This window comes from Lissotriton vulgaris, chromosome 11 (genome assembly GCF_964263255.1).
Source record: "Lissotriton vulgaris chromosome 11, aLisVul1.2, whole genome shotgun sequence".
NCBI lineage: Eukaryota > Metazoa > Chordata > Amphibia > Caudata > Salamandridae > Lissotriton > Lissotriton vulgaris.
In genome coordinates, this window is record NC_141699.1 from 425,141,156 (window position 1) to 425,160,183 (window position 19,028).

General features: G+C 50.0%; 1 protein-coding gene across 1 annotated transcript in view; it reads right to left on the reverse strand.

Moving 5' to 3' along the window:
* Positions 1–19,028, reverse strand: part of CDS2 (CDP-diacylglycerol synthase 2) — a 407,465-nt gene that overhangs the window by 233,342 nt on the left and 155,095 nt on the right. Inside the window, exon 4 of the mRNA XM_086943509.1 lies at positions 7,937–8,034. Coding sequence (XP_086799635.1) covers positions 7,937–8,034 — 98 coding nt within the window. The remainder of the gene's footprint in view (positions 1–7,936; positions 8,035–19,028) is intronic.

Consider the following 19,028-nt stretch of genomic DNA (forward strand, 5'->3'; position numbering starts at 1 on the left):
CCGGACACACCGACGTGCCCGAGTCTCTGTAGACGAATGTCTTTGAATTTATACTTCCAAGACTTTACGATTTCCCTCCCAAATAATACAACTCCTGCGTCAGCGCAAGGATACACTCGCGGATGAGTTGTACAAATACACATAACATATAACATAACGCTCTATCCAGGACAGATAACAAAGAGGGACATAGACGGCAAACAAGGATGAAGTGAGAGCATGAAAACAGGCACAGAAGACAAACAGCAAAAGAAGTGTAAAGATCGAACGGAGAGTGATTGAGAGTGTGTGTGTGCGTGGGGGGGTATAATACTCCTGTCATGGCCAAGAATGTAGCCTAGAAATAAAACACAAAATCAGCTTCGGCTCCCACCAGCGGCGTGTCAGCATTGGGTGCCAAAATAGGCACAGGTCCCGGGGAGTACAGTTATAAGCCTTGGATGTCAATAGGAGGGCAGGAGCGCTCAAATCTATCAGAACTAGGGACATCTATTCCAGATCCATGGTATTCCGCTGTTTACGGCTAGTTTGGGCCTCCACACACGGCGACTCTATAACCCAGTATGGTACTCGCACAATAAGGGCAGTAAGTAATCGATTCCTTCCGGGCTAGGCGTATTCATTGTTGCTCTGGCCTCTTCGGTTGTCCCTCACGTCTTGAGCACGCCAACCCTCAGGAAATGCATTTGTCTTTTTGACTATTGGGAACGGGGGTGTTGCAGGAACGGAAGTAGAATCATATCAGTGGCAGCAATATTGCGGTGCATCTTCTAGGCAGAGAGAGTTTGCAGGCATGTCCTGTGCACAATGGGAAGACCCACAACATTCTGTGTTGACTGCAGTGCATGCAGGCACCAAGGAAGAGTCCTGGGATGCAGGGAGGGTCTGGGGAACAGCGAGGGCCTGGAGCGCACAGAGGGCCGGTGGCACGGCTGGGGTCTGTCGTACCGGGAGGGCCTCGGGAACAGCAAGGGCCTGTGGTAGAGTGAAGGCCTGGAGCATAGTGAGGGGCTGCTGGCACTCAGAGCCACAACCCACCTTAAGCTCCACCGAAAGCATCAACATGACCGACAGTCACAACCTGCGTCCCGCAACCCCAGCCGCTAACATTCCTTCGGCGGCCACACAGACAAGACAAGAACAAAGTAGCAACAGCAGCAAAGTCACAATAGACCGAGCGCACCAGTGAAAGCTGCGAGAAGCAACGAGAAGTCGACGGGCACCGGCGCCATCTTCGGCGGAATGACAAAAACACGCTGTGCAGAAAAGAAAAGAAAAAGCAACCGCCCACCGCCGCAATGACGTTCTACAAGGGGCGGAGAGCGAAAAAATCGCCGGAATGCCCACGAATCTGCTCGGGCAATGACTGACGCATCTCTGTTCCAATGGCTAGCCTCCATTTATGGAGCTAGCCAATGGAACAGTGAGGCGGGTTAAAGCCCCATACTGATTCTCAAAAGATTTTGCCTGCGCGAACACCGCTGCGCAGTGCTACGCCAGGCGATACCTAAAAAGGGAGGCGGCAGCGCGGCATTTCAGAAAATACAGTTAATTGAAATGATTACTCAAAATAATACAAACAAAATTGGGGAAATATACAATAATTTGACTACCACGCTGTATGACGATTTAGGCAAACATATTCAAATATGGCAGAACCAATTAGAAATACCAGAAACTTCTATACGGATGGCATTTGATTACTCCCAATCACTCCTAATAGCAACCAAATTACAAACACAATATTATAAGACCTTCTTTCAATTATATTATACTCCTAAAAGAATAGCCAAGTGGAGTATAGGCAAGGGGACGCATTGTCCGAGATGTGAGCTGCCTGAAGTAGATATAATCCATATGTTTGCCACTTGTAAGGATCTCTTCATCATCAAAAGGGAAATTTCTACTTTTCTTTCTAGAATTCTGAAAACAAACATAGAGATAACTACCGTTGAAATAGTCTTGGGGGCGGACGGATATACTCGACCAATCCAAATAAGGGGACTGATATTTGTAGCAATGGCAGTACTTAGAATATGTCTAGCATCAGCTTGGCTCGACCCACACCCACACACGTTTCAACGATGGCAAGAACAAATACTAGCAACTTATAGTTTGGAAATAGCTATATACAGTCGGAAGGGTCGGAATAAGAAAAAGAAAGGATTAGAAATTTGGGATCCCTTTATGCAATGGATGGAACAGGCTGCTTAATCAAGATCGCAAAGTATGTTTTATATTTTAATTCCTTCAAACTTAAACCCTGTACGATTATGTGTTTATTCTGACCAATGTATATATTGGTTTAATTGTAAAGCCTGTATCGGGGTGGGGTGGGAGGTGGTGGGACGGGTTGCTTTAATAGTGTAAAAATGTAATGAAGATCGTTAAATTAAAAAAAGTTATCCTGGCTGGAGAGAGATAAGCTAGTGTTAATTGGGTGTTTTATTGTAGCGCCGAGATATTGTTTTATGTGCGAGGGGTGAAGGTGCAATTTGACGTGATTTACTGTGAATCCTAAGTCGTGAAGCAGTTGAATAGTAGCTTGAGTGTTTTGCACACACTGTCTGTATGAGCTGGCTTTTATGAGCCAGTCGTCCAGGTATGGGAAGACGTGAATGTGCTGTCTTCTTAGGTGAGCTGCTACTACTGCTAGGCATTTGGTAAACACCCTTGGCGCTGTTGTGACTCCGAATGGGAGCACTTTGAACTTATAGTGTTGTCCGTCTAGCACAAATCTGAGATATTTTCTGTGTGCTGCGTGGATGGGAATATGGAAGTAGGCGTCCTTGAGATCTAGAGTGACAAGGAAGTCGTTTAATACCAGTAATGGGAGGACCTGTTGTAGTGTGACCATATGAAAATGATCCGACTGTATGTAAATGTTTAGAGGTCCAAGGTCTAGGATGGGTCTTAGAAATCCGTCCTTTTTTGGTATTAGGAAATATAGGGAATATACTCCTTTGTTTTTCTGATGCTCTGGGACTATTTCTATTGCATTTTTCTGCAGGAGGGATATTACCTCCTGTCTGAGCAGCGTTAAATGTTCCTGTGACATTGGAAGTTGCTTGGGTGGTATGTTTGGGAGGGGTAGATATTAGTTCCAGACAATAACCTGATTGAAATATTTGGAGCACCCACCTGTCTGGTGTGATGTTTTCCCATGCTGGCAGGTACTGTTGAAGTCTTCCCCCTACAGGAGTGGAATGAGGCGGGGGAAGGGAGTCATTGGGCAGGGGTAGAGGCAGAGCGTGAGTTATTGTTTTTGCCTCTGCCTTTGTTATTGTTACCCCTGTACCCACCCCTTTGGTAGCCTTTACTGTAGGTAGACTGTGTGGGGGCTTTGTATGAGGTGGAAGCTGTGTATGATGTATATCCCCTGGTAGCACCTCGATAGTTTAAGCGACAAAATGAACGTCTGGGAGCCTGCGACTGCAGGGCTCCTATCGATTTGTCGGTGTCTGTATCTTTTTTCATTTTCTCTAATGATGCATCTACCTCGGGTCCAAATAGATGTTGTTGGTCAAAAGGTTGGTTAAGAATGGCGCTTTGTACCTCGGGTTTGAACCCTGATATGCGCTGCCAGGCGTGTCTGCGTAGCAAGACGCTGATGTTAACTGCCCTAGAGGCTGTGTCCGCTGCATCAAGGGCGCACCTAATGGAGGTGTTTGTGATGTTCTTCCCTTCCTGGATGAGCTTGTTTGCTCTATCCTTGTACTTTTCAGGGAGGTGCCTAATTAGTGACTCTAGCTCATCATAATGTGCCCTGTCATATCTGGCAAGCAGTCCCTGTGTGTTGGCGATACGCCACATGTTTGCTGCTTGAGACGCTGTTCTTTTGCGTGATGCGTCAAGTAACTTAGACTCTTTATCTGGTGGTGCAGCCTCACCGGATGTTTGGGAGTTTGCCCACTTGCGTGCTTTGGAAACTACCAGTGAGTCTAGTGGTACTGGGCCTTTAATATAAGCTGGGTCAGATGGAGCAGCCTTATATTTTTTCTGATGCTCTGGGACTATTTCTATTGCATTTTTCTGCAGGAGGGATATTACCTCCTGTCTGAGCAGCGTTAAATGTTCCTGTGACATTGGACGTTGCTTGGGTGGTATGTTTGGGAGGGGTAGATATTAGTTCCAGACAATAACCTGATTGAATTATTTGGAGCACCCACCTGTCTGGTGTGATGTTTTCCCATGCTGGCAGGTACTGTTGAAGTCTTCCCCCGACAGGAGTGGAATGAGGCGGGGGAAGGGGAAGGGAGTCATTGGGCAGGGGTAGAGGCAGAGCGTGAGTTATTGTTTTTGCCTCTGCCTTTGTTATTGTTACCCCTGTACCCACCCCTTTGGTAGCCTTTACTGTAGGTAGACTGTGTGGGGGCTTTGTATGAGGTGGAAGCTGTGTATGATGTATATCCCCTGGTGGCACCTCAATAGTTTAAGCGACAAAATTAACGTCTGGGAGCCTGCGACTGCAGGGCTCCTATCGATTTGTCGGTGTCTGTATCTTTTTTCATTTTCTCTAATGATGCATCTACCTCGGGTCCAAATAGATGTTGTTGGTCAAAAGGTTGGTTAAGAATGGCGCTTTGTACCTCGGGTTTGAACCCTGATATGCGCTGCCAGGCGTGTCTGCGTAGCAAGACGCTGATGTTAACTGCCCTAGAGGCTGTGTCCGCTGCATCAAGGGCGCACCTAATGGAGGTGTTTGTGATGTTCTTCCCTTCCTGGATGAGCTTGTTTGCTCTATCCTTGTACTTTTCAGGGAGGTGCCTAATTAGTGACTCTAGCTCATCATAATGTGCCCTGTCATATCTGGCAAGCAGTCCCTGTGTGTTGGCGATACGCCACATGTTTGCTGCTTGAGACGCTGTTCTTTTGCGTGATGCGTCAAGTAACTTAGACTCTTTATCTGGTGGTGCAGCCTCACCGGATGTTTGGGAGTTTGCCCACTTGCGTGCTTTGGAAACTACCAGTGAGTCTAGTGGTACTGGGCCTTTAATATAAGCTGGGTCAGATGGAGCAGCCTTATATTTTTTCTCTATTCGAGGTTTAATGACCCGAGTTCTGACTGGGTCCTTGAAGACTTTGGGAGCATGCTTGAGCACTCCTTTAAGCATGGGCAAGATGGAGGACGACCTGTGTGCGTTATCAAATGTATCCATAAGGAAGTCTTCCTCAACAGGGTCTGTATAAATGTCTACACCATGATAATGTGCAGCCCTGTGAATTAGTTAATTAAACCCAATAGTGTCTTCTGGTGGGGAAGGCTTTGAGGGATAAATGTCATCTTGAGGGACATTTGGAACATCTGGGGTGGTATAATTGCCCCTGGGGTCTGGGGATCCTGTGGGAGTTGTTAGATCAGGTGTGTTACCTCCATGTCATCAGAGCTATCATCCCTGTGTGGTGTGATAGGGGATGCTGGTGAATGCTGTGGTGGTGGTGATGGTAAAGGTGAGAGAGAAGGGGAAGGCAGTCTTAAAGGCGAGGTAGCCATGTCCTTCTTCTTGGACTGCGGAGCTGGAGCTGGTGTGTCCAGTGACTGGGTCCTTGGCCAAAGTCTTTTGAGCCAGGTCTGGTTAGGATAAATCTGTTGCAGGGGATGGATCTCTTGGTGCGGAGAAAGTCTTGTGCACCGAGGCAGCTTGTTTTGGCTTTTTATTTCACTGGGGAGGCAGCCGTCTTTTTCGGCTCCGAAGCTTTCCTCGGTTCCGAGTGTTTTTTCGGTTCTGGTATCGTTTTTGGATCCAATGACTTTTTCAGATCCGATAATTTTTTCGGTTCCGTTGGAGTTTTGGAATCCGAAGCGGGCTCGCTTGGTTCCGGCCTGGTTTTCGTTGCCGAAGGAGTAGTGGTGTGCTTCCGTGCCGGTGACTTGGATGTCGGGCCGTTGCCTTTTACGGTGCCGGTGTGTGTGCGCCGGCACCGTGTGAAGGTCGACTCGTGCTCAAGTCACCTGAAGGCTTGGTTAGCTTCTTAGCCGGGCCCGAAGGTGGGGCAGTAGAAGCAGTTTGCCGGTGTGCACCTGAGCTGGAGGTCGAGGGTGTGACCGGGGCCTTGTGTGTCGAGGAGGGGTCGGGGTCGACGGTCTTACTTACGACCCGCTGCGCTGGTGTGATGTCCTCGACTTCGGAATCATCTGCTTCGGAGCTGCTGTCGAAGTCGTGCTGTTCAGGGACGTTGATGACCTCCTCGAAGATCGTTGAGCCATTTTTCTCCTCGCTCTTTGGTCCCGGATAGTCTTTTTGGACCGGAAGGAGGCACAAGCTGAACAGTCTTTCACCTCGTGCTCCGGAGAGAGACAGAGGTTACACACCTCATGCAGGTCGGTGTGGGGAAACTTCGACCCACATTGAGGAGACTTCTTAAATGGCATCCTTTCCATGAGCTGGAGTTGCGGCCTAGGTAGGCCCGAAGGCCGTCGATGCAGTATCATCCTAAGGAGGAGTCACCTATCCCGTGACTCTGAAAGACTTTTCTACAACAAGACAAACTGCAAACATCCGGGCCCAACACTAGGTGGCCATCTATGCATAGTGTGTAATCTGCAGCTCATATGCCTTGAACATAATATTCTGGACAAAGTACAATTTGGTTTTCGCCCAGGTAATGGGACAGAGGCTGCCCTGGTGACCGTCATGGACGATCTACGGATGTGAGCAGACAGGGGACAGTCGGACATATTGGTTCTCCTTGACCTGTCCGCCCCATTCGATACGGTAAACCATGGGATTCTCTTGTCCAGGCTTGAAGGGGTGGGAGTGACAGGCACCGCCCTTAAGTGGTTTCACTCCTACTTATCCAACAGACAACAGGCAGTAACCCTCCCCCCCGTTTCGGTCCAGGTTCTTTAACATACTACATGGTGTCCCGCAGGGACCGGCAATAAGCCCTATCCTATTTAACATTTACTTGAGCCCTCTACCTGCCATCATCAGATCTCATAATGTTAATTTAGTAAACGATGCGGATGACACCCAGCTTATCCTGTCTCTAGAGGGTGAGCAATCAGTGTCCCTAGCAGACTTTCATGCGTATCTGCAGGATATAGCAACCTGGCTCAGTGAGAACTCTCTTCAATTTAACTCTGAGAAGACAGAGATTCTGCATTGTGCAGTAGGGAGAATTGCTTCTCCACTTCCCTCGAACTTTTGGCCAACCTCCTCCAGTGTCTCTAGGGCTCCCAGTAATGCTGTACGCACCCTGGGAGTCATGTTTGGTAACAAACTGACACTGGAGAAACATGTCAACAAGACAGTTGGAAGTTGTTTCAGTCTGATTAGAGCATTCCGGAAAATCTTCCCGATGTTCTCCCTGGAGGCTATAACGTTGATAGTCCGGAGTACTATTCTTAGCAGACTGGACTACTGCAATGCACTGCTCTTAGAGTCCCCACAATATCTGATTGATAAATTGCAGAGAATACAAACCATGGCTGTGAAAATAGCACTAGGGCGATCACGCCGCTCCTCTGCCTCCCTGGCCCTCTCTGATTTGCATTGGCTGCCAGTCCTGCAGAGAGTACAATTCAAGGCACTATGCATAATGTTTAGGGCCCTGCATGGACAGGGTCCCAAACTTCTACAGGAAAAATTTATCTGGTATGTTCCCCCCGAATGCTTCATTGTTCCTCGGCAAATCTGGTGAGGGTACATAGAGTCAAGAAAGCTAAATCAGGAGGCCGGGCCCTCTGCACGGCAGCGCCCTGCCTTTGGAATAAACTTCCATCTGAAATCAGATATATAGATAACCTTCTACAGTTCAGGAAAAGGATACAAACTTGGCTTTTTCCCCGGGCATGCTCTCCGGTGTCCTGCTAATTCCGCTTGACAGGAGCTACAGTTCTTTTACACTCAGTCTACATTCTATCACAGTGCCAGGTTACCCGTAGGGTGTCAGCTGCGCTTTACAAGCAACTATAAATAAATAAAATACTCACCAGCTAAGAGTCCTGAACCAGGGAAGCTCGTATGAGTGATACACGTTGTAGCCAATCATGATGATCTCCTGAAAACACTTGATCTGCACACACATCACCTGAAAAAAAAGTAATGTTGCACTATTTGTGAGTGACACATCAATAGTTAATCTCACTTTAAAGGAAAACAGAAATACTAATAACTATCACAAAATGTCACCAGCACAAAAAATGTGTATTTCTAAGTTACAATCAGTGCACTGTTGAAGATAGACTTTGTTAAGAACTCATTTAATCGGGACTAGAAAAGTTCTATATAGCTGGACTTCCTGTCAACCTTTTTCGAGGAGGTAATGTGTAATGCTACAAAAATTGTCTTTCCTGATGACAATGACTAAACTGCTTTCCTTCTAAAAAGAAAAACAAGTTACTTACCTTCGGTAAAGCCTTACCTGGTACAGACTCTATCTAGCCACAGATTATTTATCGTAGAATATTCCCCAGGTGTCAGGCTGAATCCAGAATTTTTTTAGTAATCCCTTGCACGCCAGTATGTGACATCGTCCACACCAGAAGTGATGTATGCAGTGCCTTTATAGGCGCAACCCCAGCGTTTTTCACAGTTTTTCGCACCGGACGCACAGAGCCAAACTGAGGAGGAATGACTAGTGTGCCACATGAGGTTTTGAAGGATCTTTGCAATTGTGAAATACAGACAGTTTTCAGAACAGGGAGGATGGAAGAGTTGATAAAGAATCTGCAGCTAGACAGAGTTACTACCAGATAAGGCATTACTGAATGTAAATAACTTGGCATCTGATGGAGACTTCTAGCCGCAGATTCCTGACCTTAGAATAGATCCTAAAGCACTCCCTTACTGGAGATGGGCCTGTAGACGGTTTTACACTAAGAAGTTCTGGAGGATTGATTGGGCAAAATGCCTATCACGCTGGACCTGAGTGTCTAGGCAGTAGTATATGGCGTATGTGTGAAGCAATGTCAACAGGGCTGCTTGACAGATATCTAGAAATGGGACCCCTCTTGCCAAAGCAGTGGTTGTAGCTTTAGCTCTGGTAGAATGAGCTCTTAAGCCCTCAGGGGGCTGCTTTTTGGCCATTGCGTAGCAGATTTTAATACAAAAGGACAATCCATCAGGGGATGATCCGTTTGTAAACTGCTTTTTCTTTCTCCGTACCCATATAACCAACAAAGAGTTGATCATTCCCCCGGAAGTCTTTGGTGCAATTAATATAAAGAGACAGTGTTCTTTTTGGGTCCAGATGGTGGAGTCTCTTCTCTTTCTTAGTAAATTGGGGGGGGGGGGGGGGGTGCAAAGAAAGTAGGCAGCACAATAGTCTGCCTAACATACAAAGATGTAGGGATATTTGGTAGAAAAGAGGCACTAATCTGAAAGACCATTTTATCTGGATAAACGGTTGTGTACAAAGGATGAAATGAATGGGCCTGCAACTCGCTAACCCTCCTGGTAGGTGTTATCGCCAGAAAGAAGACAGTTTTAATGGTCAGCAGTCTTAGAGGGCAGCTGTGCAAAGGCTCGAGGGGGAGCACATGAGGAAAGGGAGGACTATATTCAGGTCCCATTGGGGTATAATGAAGGGTGTAGGAGGAAACAAAGTTGCAAACCTTTAAGAAAACAAGTATCAACTGGTGAATTGAACAGGAATTCTTAGTCCGGCACCTGCACAAAGTTGGAAATTGTGGAAAGGTACCACTTAACTGTACTCCAGGGCAAAACTTCATACTAGGGTGCAGACAAGGGATCAACAGATTTGGTTGCACACCAAGCCACAAATCCGTCCCATCAGCTGGCATAAATCGTTTTCGTGGAGGAAAACATACAAACATACCTCAGAAGGGAGATAAAACACCCTCAACTGTCACCACTCAATCTCCATGTATGTAGGAGGAGAGTGTACAGGTTCAGGTGCAGGACGCTGCCCTTCTGCTGTGACAAATATCTTCCCGATGGGGAACCTGATCAGAGGATAGATGCTAATGCTCAGGAATTCGGGATTATATACTCTCCGTGCCCAATCCGGAGCCACTAAAATGACTTAGGCCCAGTCATTCTTGATCTTCCTGAGAATTCTGGACAGAAGTGGTATAGGCGAAAAGGAGGACAGGAGTCCCGAGCTCCACTCAAGAGGAAACGAGTCTCTGATTGAGAGCTGCCTTGGAAACTCCAGCACGCAAAAGTGCTGACATTGCACATTCTTGGCAGTGGCAAATAGATCCAAGCAAGGTATTCCAAGTCTCTCAAGACACCTTGACCTAAATCTGGATGGAGAAACTTTTTGTGATCAATAGAGGCGTCTGCAGCCTAGTTTGTCTGGTGGGGTTCTCGGAGAGCCCACCAGATACTTAACCACTAGGAATATACCCTAACATTCCAGCCATGTTCAGAGCAGAGGGCCTCTTGGCACAGGGTCCACGACCCCAGTCTGCACTGCTTGTTGCAATACAACATGGCGGTCGGTGTTGTCCATGAACACATGAACCTTCCATTGATGGAAGGAAAAAAGACTTTCAAAGCCAGGCGGAGTGCTCTTTGATCCAACAAGTTTATGCGGAGGTGAGACTACACCAAAACCAGAGTCCTCTGATCTCCACCTCTCCCAGATGGCTGCCCCAAGCCAGGAGTGATGCACAAGTTACTTACCTTCGGTAATAATATATCTGTAAGAAACATTAGTAGTGATAGATTCCTTACCTTAGAAATACCCCCAGGCATCAGACTGGATCCGGAAAGTTTTTCGTCAGCAGTACCCCTGCGCATCGTTAGGCATCGTCGTGCGGCTCTGCGAGCGTCGTTTGTGTCGTCGTCGTCGAGATGACGTCACTGGAGCTACTTAGATGCGCCCACGTGCGCTGACGTCAGTTCTGTCCATGACTTTCCGCGCCAGGAACGCAGAGCCATGCAAGATACTGACCACGGGTGCCTTGAAATTAGGGCCCTGAAAAGGGATGACCTTAACCCTAGAAATCAGTTCGCAGAACGGGGAGGATGCGTGGGGCGGTAAGGAATCTATAACTACTAATGTTTCTTACAGATATATAATGACCGAAGGTAAGTATCTTGGGCATCTGAAAGAAACACGTAGTGATAGATTCCTTACCTTAGAATAGATACCCCAGCAATACCAACCCCGGTGGTGGGTCTGCGAACCAAAATCACACTAGAAAGTCCTGGAGAACAGAACGGTCACAGGAGCTGTCTCACTGGACTTGGCTGTCCAGGCAGTAATGCTTGGTAAACGTGTGCGACAAGGCCCAAGTAACTGCCTGACAGATGTCATGCAAGGGAACTCCCCGTCCCAAGGCAGTAGTGGCTGCCGTCGCCCTGGTAGAATGGGCACGCAGCCCCAAAGGAGGCTCCTTTTTAGCCAAAGAATAACAAGCTTTTATGCACAGAACTACCCACCGAGAGATGGTCCGCTTGTGCACAGCCCGACCTTTCTTGGCGCCCACGTAGACAATATAGAGTTGGTCATCCACCCGGAACTGTTGTATGCAGTTCAGATAGAATGAGTGCGCACGTTTTGGGTCCAGACGGTGGAGCCTCTCCTCCTCTTTTGAGGGATGCGGAGGCGGAAAGAAGGCAGGCAAAGTGATGGTCTGCCCGATGTGCAAGGCAGTGACAACCTTCGGCAGAAAAGAAGGCCAAGTCCTTAGAACAACTTTGTCCGGATGGACTGAGAGAAAAGGAGGTTTAGAAGAAAGAGTCTGGAGATCACTCACTTTTCTGGCAGAGGTGATGGCCACCAGGAATGCAGTTTTCAAAGTAAGAAGACGAAGAGGACAGTTGTGTAGTGGCTCTAAGGGAGCACACATCAAATATGTTAGAACCAGGTTCAAGTCCCACTGAGGCATTATGAAAGGGAACAGGAGGGAAAAGATGAGTAATGCCTTTTAAGAATCTATTTAATCAGGAGACTTGAAAAGGGAAGGATGATCTGGAAGCCGTAAAAAGGCTGAAATGGCTGAGAGATAGCACTTGATAGTGCCCAGAGCAGAGCCCTGCTGGGTCAAAGAAAGCAGGAATAGAAGGACCTCTGAAAGAGGGGCAGAAAGGGGATCCACAGCCTTTGCTGTGCACCATGCCACAAATGTATTCCACCTGCAGGCGTATACAGTTTTAGTGGAGGGACGCCTGGCTGCCAAGATTACATCACAAACTTTGGGAGGCAGGTCAAAAGACGTTAACTGCCGCCGCTCAATCTCCAAGCAAGGAGGTAGAGGCTAGACAGTTTGGGTGGTGTACCGTCCTCTGCTGCTGCGACAGAAGATCCTCCCAAAGAGGCAGTTGTATCGGGGGAGCGATGGCCATGCTGAGTAGCTCAGGATACCATAATCTTCGTGTCCAGTCTGGAGCTACAAGGATGTCTTGGACCCAATCGCGCCTGATCTTCTTCAGCACTCTGGGTAGAAGTGGTATAGGCGGAAAGGCGTATAGTAGACCGTAACTCCACTTGCGACGAAAAGCGTCGCCTAGCGAGTGCCACCTTGGAATTTCCAACACGCAAAACTGATCACATTTCGCATTTTCTTCGGTGGCCAACAGATCTAACAAAGGCTCTCCCCACTGCTGAAAGAGTCCTTGCGCCACGTCCAAGTGCAGACGTCATTCGTGATCCATCATGCACCGGCGGCTGAGTTCGTCCACCCTGGCGTTCAGAGAACCTGCCAGGTGTTGAACCACCAGGGAAACCCCCTGATGTTCCTGCCATGTCCAGAGGAACAGAGCCTCCTAACATAGGGTCCACGACCCCACCCCGCCCTGTTTGTTGCAGTACCACATGGCGGTGGTGTTGTCTGTGAACACCTGCACTACTATTCCCTGGACAGAGGGAAGGAATGCCTTCAGTGCAAGCTAGATCGCCCAAAGCTCCAGAACGTTGATATGGAGCCCGGACTCCAATAAAGACCAGAGATCTCTGATCTCTGCCTCTCCCATTTGGCCGCCCCATCCCAGAAGGGACGCGTCAGTCACAACTGTGTGTTCCTGTTGGGGAAGGGACAGGGATCTGCCGTTGACCCAATCTCGATTCGGGAGCCACCACTGCAATTGTCGTGCAGTGCCCTCCGAGATCTGGACGGGATCGGACAGGTTGCCCTAGCGCTGTGCCCACTGGAATGTCAGGTCCCACTGCAGAGCCCGCATATGCCATCTGGCATGATTCACTAGCAGGAAGCAGGAGGCCATCAGGCACAGAAGCCGACGGGTCATCCTGAACAAAACCCGGGATAGAGGCTTAAAGATGGGAATCATAGCCTGAATATCCCAGACTCACTGTTCAGGAGGATAAACCCGAAACTGTGCCGAGTCCAGAACTGCTCCGATGAAGAGGAGCTTCTGAGAGGGAACCAGGTGCGATTTCGACACGTTGATGGAAAACCCCAGCAAATGCAGGAGGTCGGTCGTTGTCTGGAGGTGGGAGACGACTGCCTGGGGCGAGCCCGCCTTAAAAAACCAGCTGTTGAGATAGGGGAAGACTGGAACCCCTGATCTGCGCAGATGAGCTGCGACCACCGCCATCACTTTCGTGAACACCAGAGGGGCGCTGATAAGGCCAAAGGGGAGCACTGTAAACTGAAAGTGCTCTTGGCATACCATGAACCGAAGGAAACGCTGGTGGGCCGGCAGGACGGGGATGTGGAAATATGCATCCTGCAAGTCCAACGCTACCATCCAGTCTCCAGGGTCGAGGGCAGACAAGACCTGAGCTAGCGTCAACATCCTGAACTTCTACTTCCGGAGGAAGTGGTTGACGTTCCTGAGGTCCAGGATAGGACGCAGGCCATTGTCCTTCTTGGGGACCAGAAAGTAATGGGAATAGCAACCACGACCTACTTCTGGCCCAGGAACGTGCTTGATGGCCACCTTGGCCAATAGGGCCAAGACTTCCTGCTGAAGAAGTGCAAGATGGTCCCACGACATGCGGTGGTACTGAGGTGGCATGGCTGGAGGGGTAGTCTCGAGGGGGAGGGAGTAGCACCTTTGGACTATTTGCAGCACCCACCTGTCCGAGGTGATGTTGCGCCAGTGGTGGAGATGATGGCGGATTCTGTCGCTCACTGGCGTTTGATGGGCCTGAAAGTTTAGACTAGGAAGGTTTGGAAGTGGATGCTGCGGGGGTGGAGGTGGACTGACCCACCCGCTGGCCCCCAGAACCACCTCAGCGGTTCCCACGTCCATGGCCGCACTGAGATTGTTGCTGCACCGGCCTGTGGCTCTGAAAGAAACGTGGTGGGGCACCCCTTCCGTGACCACGAAAGAAGCGAAAAGCAGAAGGCGGAGGAGGCCGAGTGGCCGATAGGCCCAAGGACTTGCCCGTGGCCCGTGAGTCCTTGAAGCACTCCAACGCACTGTCCACTCTGTTGCCAAAAAGGCGAATGCCATCGATAGGCATGTCCATCAAGGTGTTCTGGTCATCCCCCGAGAAGCCAGTAGTTCTCAGCCAGGCATGGCGCCTAAGCGCCACAATCGTGGAAATCGCCCTGCCCAGCTTGTCCGTGGTATCAAACTCACAACGAATGCTGAACTTTGCTACGTCTCTTCCAGCTGCTATAGCTTGAAAGAGTACTACCTGGGCCTCCTATGGGAAAGTTGGGCAGCACCTGCGCAACCATGTCCCACACAGAGTGGGAGCAACGGCCCAAGAGGCATGCAGTGTTCACCGACCGCAGCCCTAAGCTGGCAGATGAGAAAAGTTTCTTGCCAAGCTGCTCCAGCTTCTTGGATTCCATATCCGGAGGTGCGGAAGGGAATGCGTTCTGGAAAGTGAAGGCTTAAACAACCAAGCTCTCAAGGGTGGGATGTTGGGAGAGGAAGAGGGGGTCGCCTGGAGACGGGCGATAGCGTCCGGACACATTCCAGTCCACAGGAGCCCGTGGGTTGGGCCTGGACCAAGTGCCCAAAAGAACATCAGACAGTGCATCATTAAAAGGCAGCAAGGGCTCCGAAGACGTTGCCGCTGGTTGAAGCACTTCAGTCATGAGGTTAGTCCTGACGGCCACTGTAGGGAGTTCGACGTGGAGAGCCTCGGCCGCCCTACGCAACACCACTGCATAACTTGCTCCCTCCTCCGTAGCCACGAAAGGAGGAGACAGCATGCCACGGTCAGGCGAAGTGTCTAGACCACTGGCATTTGCCCAAATCCTCTGCCCAGTACGGGTCATCACCGCACTGCTGTGCGAGAGAGTCCTCAGGCCCCTCCTAGTCCTCTCCTTCCTCCGAAGTCTGTGAAATAGGCTAAAAATAAGGAGGGCGGACGTAGGGGTAGAAAGGCCCCATCGGCGCCGTGTCCGGTTCAGGGCTGAAAACAGGGACGGCGTTGGCGATGGTACCAGACGACGTCGGAGGTGGTACCGGTAGGTGGGGTCAACACCGGTGAAGCTGTGATCAGGTCAACCGGTGTCGCCCGGGATCGGAGCCTGGATCCAGGGAGGTCCTGCGGCGCCAGAGCCGACGGCGGTGCCGGGGTTGGAACCACAGATGTCGGAAGGGCAAGACCTCCAGTCTGGCACATGGGGCCCAAAGGCGCGCCGGCGGGGCCAGACGACCCAAAGAGTTGGGCCATGGCAGCAAGAAACACTTGCACCTGTGCAGGAGTCGCCGACGGATCCGAGAAAGGCGGGTAGGCCGGCAGCGATGTCGCAGGCTACGCCGGAGCAGCGGGGTGGCACCACCCGCATCCTCAGCCGCGACGGGTGAGGGGAAGTCGAAGAGCGGCGGCGCTTCTTCGACTTCTTTTTGGAATGCTTCCGTGCGGGTCCGTCACTGACATCATGCGGTGAAAGTCCTCGCAGTTCTTGAAACCGGGCATCCCTACGACACCAGGAGTCGATCGACTCGACTTGAAAAGGCTCAGTCAAAAATTGACTGGGGGTACGTGCTCTTCCGGATCTTCGTTTGCTGGCGCGGAAAAAGAAAGTACTGACGTCAGCATGCTTGGGCGAGTCTAAGTAGCTCCAGCGACGTCTCGCCACCGACGACATCAACGACGCTCGTGGAGCCACACGACGACGCCTACCGACGCGCAGGGGTACAGCTGACAAAAAACTTTCCAGATCCAGTCTGATGCCTGGGGTTAATTCTAAGGTAAGGTGAACATTGCGTGGGGAAGGGAGAGGGGTCTGCCACTGAATCAATTGTGGTTCATGATCTATAGATCTTTTGGAGTTACCTCCAATAGCTAGACCAGGTTGGAGATATTTCACTGATGCAGTGCCCACTGGGTATTCACGTTCCACTGTAGAGCCCATTTATGCCAACTGGCATGTTTTACCAAGATGCAGGAGGCGATGAAGCCCAGCAGTCTCAGTCAGTCTCACCTAAAACCAGGATAGAGGCTGAAAGATCAGAATCATAGCTGAATATCCTGGACTCGCTGTTCCAGAGAATAAGCTGGAATTGTACTGCATCCAGAACAGCTCCAATGATAGAGAGCATCGGAGAGGGAGTCAGGTGTGACTTCAGCATGTTGATAAGGAACTCCAGCAAATGCAGGTCCACTGTAGTCTGGATGTGGAAGATAAACGTCTGGTGCAATCCCCCTTTCAGCAACCAGTCATCAAGTAGAGGAAGACTAGAGCCCCTAACCTGTGCAGATGAGCTGCAACCACTGTCATAACCTTGGTGAACACCGGAGGAGTGCTCGTGAGGAGAAAGGGAAGCAAAGCGAAATGAAAATGCCTTTGGGCAGGCAGGACATGGATATGTAAATAGGCATCCTGCAAGTCCAGCCCTGCCATCACGTCTCCAGGGTTGAGAGGAGAGAGCAGCTGAGACAAGGTGACCATCTTGAATTTTTCCTTTTTCAGGAAGTAGTTCAGGGGGCGTATAGAATGGGATGGTGGCCTCCATCCCTTTTCAGCACCAGAAAGTAGTGGAAATAGCAAGCACGACCTACTTCTGATACAGGTACCATCTTGATGGCTCCTTTGCCCAGAAGAGCCAATACTTCCTGTCACAATAGCAAGAGGTGGTCCTCTGTAGTCCAATAGGGGGACAGTGGCAAGGGGAATGGGGTCGTTTGGAATGAGGGGGGCATAGCCCCGCTGGACAATTTGAACCACCCACTTGTCTGAAGTTATTTAGCACCACTGGTACAGGTGGTGCCAAATCCTGCGACCAACTGGGTGCCTATGGCGGACCAAAGGCAAACTAAAGAGGTCTCTGAGTTGTGGTTTCTGGGGAGAAAGGGGGTGGACTGGGTCTACCTCTGGCTCTGGTTCCCACAAAAGGACTGTAATGCCTGCTGGCCGTGGTGGCTAGGCAGAAATGGGTGCAACTGATAGCCCCTACCGTAGCCACTGGAGTGGTGAAAAGCGGCTGTTATGGGGCCATGGTGAGCCACAATAACACAGAGGTGGCCCTACTGTCCTTCATTCGTTTCAGAGCCAAATCAGCCTTGTCGCTGAAAAGGCAAGTCCCATCGAAGGGCATTGTTCATAAGGGGTGCCAGAACAACCTCCAAAAAGCCATTACTTCTCAGCCAGGAAAGGCGTTGAAGCTCCACTCCCTACGAGTCGTTGGTATCCAATCCACATCTTATCATGAACTTTGCAGCATCTCTTGTCAGCAACTGCTTGGGAAAGTATGGCTCCAGCCTTATCTGGATCACAGGCAGCACTTGCGCTACCAGATCCCACACTGTGTGGGCATAACAGTCTGATAAACATGCGGTGTTAATGGACCTTGGTGCCAGGCGAGTGGAAGAGAAAATTCCCTCACAAAAGGTATTCAGCCTCTTAGATTCCCTACCCGGTGGTGTGGTAGGGAATGCACCAGGAATTATATTAGAGGTTGATGCCTGGATCACCAGGGTCTCAGGGGTGGATTGTTGGGAGAGGAAGACTGGGCCCCCGGAAGCGAGGCTATGGTGTTGAGCAATAGTCCTGTGTACAGGAGTGCCTGTGCAGGCTTGGCACAGGCTCGAGCAGGACATCTGTGATGGCTTCATTAAAAGGGAGTGAGGGTTCTGATGAGGATACCCCTGTCTGAAGCACCTCCTTCAAGATGCTGGTCTTGATCTTGACCGCGGGCAGCTGCAGGTCCAGGACCTCAGCTGCCCTCTGGACCACCGCTGCAAAAGGAGCCCTTCTTTCTGTAACCACTGTGGGAGGAAAGAGGAGGACAGTGTCTGGTGAGGTGTCCATACCCCTGCCTTCAGCCAAGACCTTGTTTAGAGTGTCATTGGCCATGGACTGGGAGAGAGTAGTCACAGGGATCATTGGGTACCCTCACGTTGCATTCCTCAGAGGGCTCCTCAGGGATGTAGGGGGTCCATTTGAAATTCAAGCCGTGTGGGCCTGGTCAGCACTGGAGCGGAAGTTGCATGACGCCAAACCGGCTCCGTATCAGAGACTGAAATAACAATGGGTTTGTTTGAGCCCATGAGCATCAACAGTGACAGGAATGGCACAACTGGAGCGGTCTCCTGAGGAGGTCACAAAGTTGTGGCCAGGGATGATCCACTTCCGCCAACCTAAGGGGCCATCTGATGCCAAGGGCGGAGCAGTCGGCAGAGCCCCAGCCAAATTACCTCCTGAACCCATGGGGTCAGAACGTGCTCCAGAGGGATTTAGCCACCCAAAGATGAAGGTAATGGCCCTGTAGATTTTACTGTTGAGTGGTGGGCGCTCCGACTACAGGAAACTCAGTGAAGCGTGGAGCAGATCCAGTTTTGGGCAAAAGCTGTACAGTAACAACCTTGGAGCAGGGCCGAGATTTGTGGCTTCTTTTTATGAGACTTACCAGAAGTCCTGGAGCTTATCCCCATCCACCCTGATGGTGCGGAAAAGAAACAACTGAGGTCAGAGCGCTAGGGTTGCGCCTATATAAGCACCATGAGCATCACTTCTGGTGCGAACAACAACAACGCCACACAAAAAATGTCCAGATCCATTCAGATGCCTGGGGAATATTCTATGGTAAGGAATCTGCAGCTAGAGCTTACTATTAGATATACTGCAATGGCTATACACGTAATATGGTGGGCTGTGGCTGAACGGTCTCACAGCTAATTTCTTACATGACCTCTTCTTACAATTAATTACAATTACACAGGGTAATGACAGTAACTTTCAA